This window comes from Beta vulgaris, chromosome 1, assembly GCF_026745355.1.
Source record: "Beta vulgaris subsp. vulgaris cultivar EL10 chromosome 1, EL10.2, whole genome shotgun sequence".
NCBI classification, from domain to species: Eukaryota; Viridiplantae; Streptophyta; class Magnoliopsida; order Caryophyllales; family Amaranthaceae; genus Beta; species Beta vulgaris.
In genome coordinates, this window is record NC_079202.1 from 6,560,186 (window position 1) to 6,566,613 (window position 6,428).

Here is a 6,428-nt window from a genome sequence, read left to right on the forward strand (position 1 = left end):
GAATATAGCCGGTCTAGGTAAATATATATGGGCAATTGAATCTAAGCAAGACAGTGTATCGCTTAGGTGGATTAGTTCAGTTTATCTGAAGAATGCAGATTGGTGGAGTTACACAACTAACTCTCGTGCTAGTTGGTATTGGAAGAAGATCTGTGATGTCAAATATCAGATCAAATAGTTGTACTCACAAGAAGAATTCAGCTCTATGGAAACATACTCAATAAGGGTAGTTTATGAGAAGTTTGCAGGGGACCAACAACATGTGACATGGGACAAAATGGTGTGGAATAGGCTAAGTGTGCCTAAGCATAGATTTATGCTATGACTTGCTATACAATCAAAACTACAAACTATAGCTAGACTGTGTAAGTATGGTGGGAGTCAGAATGCCAATTGCTTGATATGTGGAAGCTTTGAAGAAACACATAGCGATTTATTCTTTCAGTATCACTATAGCACTGAATGTTTAAAGAGTTTGAATCATTGGCTTGGAGTTAAATCAGATGAAAAGGTACTCCAGCAGTTGTACAGGAAAATTCAAAGAGGGAGCGGATCAAAGTTCTAGAAGCAAGTTATTAATGTTATGGCTGCCTTGATTTATAGCATATGCCATAGTCGTAATTCTATCTACTGGCAACATTGTTTACCTAGCATTGCCATAGTTGTTAAACATTGTAAGACTGTTGTTAGATCTAGAGTGCTCGATGTCCTTCCCAAGAATATTACTAGAAATGATCAGCAATGGCTAAGAAGTTTGTAATAGGTATAGTATAGGTGGTTATAAATGTGTGTTGTGCTCTATCTAGGAGGGAGTCCAACTTAGTTGGTTTGTCTCCTAGTTGGAGGGATTAAGTTGCAATATGTTGCTGGTTAATATTAATCTACTTAGCAAAAAAAATTAAAGGTTGTTTTTCATAAAAAAAGGTGACTATAAAAGGTTGTTTTTGACAAAGAACTCTAGTTTTAGTTATAAGTTCAATTTTAAGAGTGTGCGAAAACGAGAGGAAAGAGAGAGGGGGAGAATTGTGCAATGGTGCAGCTTTGCTACCTTTATATATAAATCAAAATATAACTCTGTAATATACTCCACTTACTTTAAAGAATGATATAATTAGGATTTTTTCTTAAACTACCTTTAATTTTCACGTTTTTGTGAGAAACTACGTTATAAAAAAATTGTTGTCCCATACTACCTTACTTTTACCATTTTATTGTTGAGAGCTGCCTTATGTCGGTTTCTAACGTTGACTTTTATTTTTTATGGTTTATTATGTTACGTTATATCACTTGACCTCTTCAAACCCTTTTCAAATTTTTCCCTCCCTAATTTCCCCATTTCCCTATGTGCGCCGCTCTCTTTCTGATATGTATGTGACACTTTGTACCACCAATCCACCATCAAATTCCTCTTTTATTTTAACTAAAATTGAAACAATCACACTCCTCAATTTCCACAAGGGTAATTTTGTTTTTCCCACAATTTTGAACCGAAAAAACAAAATTCAACGTCGAAAACTGGCATAAGGTAGCTGTCAAGAATAAAATGGTAAAAGTAAGGTAGTTGAAAACAACAATTTTTTTATAAGGTAGTTTTTCGCAAAAATTTGAAAGTTAATGGTAGGTTGGGACAAAAAAGCCATATAATTATAATATAAGTTCCATAAATACTAAGGTAGGAAAATTCTACATAGTATCACTACACAATAGTAGAAAAAAGCCCATCTAATACTGTCAAAATCGGGCTTACTGATGCGATTTTGGTCCGCATGAGATGGGCTGGCAGCATATCCCATTTATTTACTGATCCGGTTTAAAACCGAATCAGTAAATTACAATCTGATGCAATTTTAAGGTAAAACCGAATCAGTTAATCACATTTACTGATCCGGATTTACCTTAAAACAGCATCAGATTGTAAAAAAAAAAATTTCCAAAAAAAAGTTGCACACCTGCCATCTATAGGTTTGTAACCTTTTTCATACACAACACAATCACAATAACAATATATATATATATAATAGAAAAACTAATTTGTATGGAAATAAAATCTTTTATACATATATATACTATAACAATACATATATATACCTGAAACAATGCATACACATTTCCAATTCAACAATAAAAACAAACGAAAATTACAAAAAAGAAACAAAAAAAATGACAAAGGTTTGCAATTTCATGACCAAAAATGAACGAAAATTACAAAAAAAAACCAAGCTAGATGTAACTAAAAAATTTAAATTCCCGAAAATGAACGAAAATTGAAAAAAAAACTAAATCTAACTAAAAACAGAAATTACAGAAAATAAACGAAAATAAAAAAAAAAACGAAATGAATCTAACTAAAAACATAAATTAAAGAAAATGAGAAAATTACAAAAAAAAAGTTGATCTAACTAAAAAACGTATATTACAATAAATGAAAGAAAAAATGAACTACAAACGAAAATTAAAAAACAAAATCTAACTAGATCTCGAGTTACAAGAAAATTTGCAAAATTATAAAAACGAAGAGGAAAAGACGAAAAATATAAAAACTAACTAGATTGATGCAATCCGTCGAAGGATGAAGTCTCCGGCGACGGGGACTGATGAAGACGAGATATGGAAGAACAACGGCAAGTTCGTGGTTGGTGTAGTCTGTCGAAACAGCGTTGGGAGGACAGAGGGTTTAGACGGCGAATTCTTGGTTGGTGCAGTCCGTTGCTGAGTTGGGAGGAGGGAGGAGGGGGAGGGAGCGAGGAGGGAGGAGGGAGGAGGAAGGAGAGAGGAGGATAGAGGGTTAGAGAAGAGATAGAAACAACGTAAGCAGGACTGAAATGAGAGAGAGAAATGAGATTTAGGTTTAGAGAAGAGAGCGAAATGAGAGAGGGTTAGAAATGAGTTGGGAGGACTGAAATGAGGAAGAAGAGTTGGGCGGCACATCATGGGTTGCGTATGTGCATCATGTTTCATGGCCATGAGGGAATTGCGCTTATAATCTGACGCGGGATTTTTTCGAGCTGAAATAACCATTTTTCTAATACGGTCCACCAAACCGCATCAGGTTTTCAAAAAACGCATCAGTTTATTTAATTTGATGCGGTCCACAAGAAGACTGCATCAGATTGTACTCCCAACTTTCCCTTTTATTTTTAATGTTTATTAATGTCCATTTTCGAATGCGGTTGTACGAAAATCGCTTATGTTACATAGTGACATATAAGGTTTTTTTCACTAGTGATAATTTTGACTTTTCCACCAAAATTATTTTGAATTCTACATGTATTACCACTGTAGTTTGTACGAAATCTCTACCATAACATTCCATTAAAAAAATAGTTTTGGGTTAAATAGGATTACGGTTTTGGCTCGTTTGCATATCTCTTGCGTGTTTTGGTTTTAATGCTGAAAAAGGCTCAGTGTTTTGAGGGTCATTGTAACTCTTATGGGTCAAACTTGAAGTCTAAATTGACAAAAACAGAAAAAAAAAAACTCATTTTACATGCAAGGAAAGACTAGTTGTTCTTTTCTACTATGCAAACTAAGGCATTCTTGAACTGTTTTTTCAATTTCCGCCTCAAATTTCACTCTTGCGCGCAAAAAGGCCCCCAAAACTTTAACTAAGTGATTTTCTTTTGTGAGCAAACTGAAGCATGCAAAATGAGGCAATCCCATAACCCTAATTAACACCCAACTTAACTTTTATTTAACAAAATATAATATAGAAGTTATTTGTCCAAATTATAGATGTAGAAACTAGAACAAATTTGGGTATTGAAAAAGTCAAAACTACAGTAGTACCATGTATAATTCCCCTACTAAGTATAACAAATAGGATTGTGCTAACAATATATACACGGTGCAGTTAAGGCTCTTATTTTTGTTTAACTTAATTGATTTTTGCTTAAGTACGCAATTATTTTTTTGTTGAACTTATTTTTACTTAACATACTTATTTTTGTTGAAATTAACTTACTTCTAAACTTAACTTCTTTTTGCAGAATTATTACACTTATTTTTACTGAAATTTATCTTATTAAGTTGAGCCGGACATAGTTTTTATTATGCTCGTTATTTTGCCTAACCCAAAATTCAACGCATTTTTTTTACATCAGAAAAACTTACAAGAATTTTAAAAGGTGTAGAACGAATCCTATCAGTATGTAGGTAGGTCGCTAATTCATGAGCTTAGTGGACTTGATGCCGTTGAACCTTCATAATATAGCACCACCGTGTTGGCTTAACAATGTTAGTGTTGGCTATTTGTTGTAGATTCAACAAAACATCAAAAGTTTCTTCTACGAAGATGAATTAAAATAGGGTGGTAAATGCTTTATCCTTAGGTGAAAGTGAACAATTACTATTTCGTACAAGAAAGTATCATTGAGTAGGTCCAATGACATTCGTTAGGAATATCACTTTTAACACATGCATGTGAGTGAATTTGCTCTATTATATTCGTTTCGCCCATTCCATGAGTATGACTCGCTTGGTGTCATGTCAACCATATTGTAGACTTCCATATTGATAAGGGTGACTTATTAAAGCATGTGTTACATATGCATACGTGAATCTGTGCACGCGCGTTTATGGTCTTTTTGTTTTTTCTTTGACAATAAGCACTTAAACAACAAAAAGCAAATTACAAAATATGTCATGACCTTGCTTAATGGCTAGGACATGAGCCTTATGAGCAACACTTCTACTCACTCCAAGGTGCAAGAAGAGCAAACTGAATCACATGGTTTTTGCTGATGACATAATACTATGCTGTGAAGGGAGCTTCCCCTCATTTTACACAATGCTAAAGGCTTTTAAACTTTTTTCAACAACATCTGGTTTACAAATCAGTGAGCAAAAGTCAGAACTTTATACAGCAGGGGTAAGTCATGAGGTAATTCAGAGAATAAAAGCTGTTACACAGTTTACTCATAGTAAACTACCCTTTAAGTATCTAGGGGTACCTGTGTGTGCTAGGAAAATCAGGATGGCTGAGTGTAATGGGATTATTGAGAAGATGTGTGCAAGGATAAAAGTCTGGAGTAGTAGGAATTTATCATACATGGCAAGAGTTACTCTGGTGAACTCAGATTTACTTAGCATCCATCAATATTGGGCTCAAATGTTTATCATTCCAAAATCTGTATTAAAGGAAATTGAGAAAATTTGCAGAGCTTTCCTTTGGACTGGAGAATGGAGCAGTAATAAATCAGGTAATGTAGCATGGGAGCATGTTTGTCTACCTAAGCAAGCATGGGGTGTGGGTTTTAGACAAATCCAACTCTGGAATGTGGCTGCACTAGCCAAATATGTTTGGGCTATTTCTACAAAACAGGATAACCTGTGGGTGAAATGGGTGCATGAGGTATATGTCAAAGACTCTAGATGGTGGGACTATGATCCTCTAACAGATAGTTGCTGGTATTGGAAACAAATCTGTAAAGTTAAAAGCAAAATGAAGTTGTTATACAGTGAGCATGATTGGAACATTATGTCTAAGTTTTGTGTGCAGAAAGTCTATAAAAAATTACTTGGGGAACATCCTGCTGTGCACTGGGACAAACTAATATGGAACAGATTAGTGATCCCAAAGCACAGAATGATCGGATGGCTGGTGATGAAACAAAGGTTGAGAACCTTAGATATTCTGGTGAAGATTGGTGTTCAGGACTCAAGCTCCTGTCAGTTGTGTGAACATGGTATTGAAAGCCACAATCATCTCTTTTTTCAATGTACATACTCAGCACAATGCCTAAACTTGATTAGGGGTTGGCTTGACATGAAAAACCAACACAACATATTTTCAAGACAGTTAAGTTTTATTATGAAGAGCAAGAGATCAGGGCTGCAGAAAAGATTCATGGCTGCTGTTTTCAGTGGGTTGGTGTATCAGCTTTGGTGGGCTAGGAATGAAGCCATCTGGAATCATGTTGTATGGAAACCTGAAATCATCTTCAAGAAGCTGAAGAAGTTGGTGCAGCAAAGAATCAGATTAGTTCTTCCTCAGAAAATTAGTAATGGAGATCAAATTTGGATAGATCAAAAGCTGATAAAATGTATAGTTACATTTTGTTTCTTTCTCTTCCAGGTTTTGAGGGGGCCAACCTAGTTGGGTTGTTCATGTCTGGAAGGGATTATAGGTTGTAATTGTTTTCTTGGTGATTAATATATTCTTACTTAGCTAAAAAAAAAAACACTTCTACTCACTTTCTCCACATCATAGTGAAGAAATTCTAAAAACTTCACCAAATCACTAACAATATTAACAATTTCAGCAACCCCTTTTTTCTTCTTCTGAATGATATCAACTAACATGGAAGAATCAGATCGAATTGATCAAAAGTTTCCTTTTCCTTCATTCATGAGCTTCAAGAACCCTCTTAGTATAGCTTGAGCCTCTTTTGAATAACAAAAGTGGATATTACCGTATTATTTCCTTGGTA

The 6,428-nt window shown here is 34.7% G+C and overlaps 1 protein-coding gene across 1 annotated transcript; it reads left to right on the forward strand.

The window, feature by feature from the left end:
• The first annotated feature begins 4,726 nt into the window (after nt 1-4,726).
• Nucleotides 4,727-6,094, forward strand: LOC104905159 (uncharacterized). The gene has a single exon (XM_010693610.1). It carries the CDS (start codon nt 4,727-4,729, stop codon nt 6,092-6,094), a length of 1,368 nt encoding a protein of 455 aa, XP_010691912.1.
• Nucleotides 6,095-6,428: the final 334 nt, after the last annotated feature.

What these genes read in the sequence shown, in the direction of transcription:
- LOC104905159 (XM_010693610.1), top strand. Translation starts at nt 4,727, where the DNA reads ATGGTTTTTGCTGATGACATAATACTATGCTGTGAAGGGAGCTTCCCC.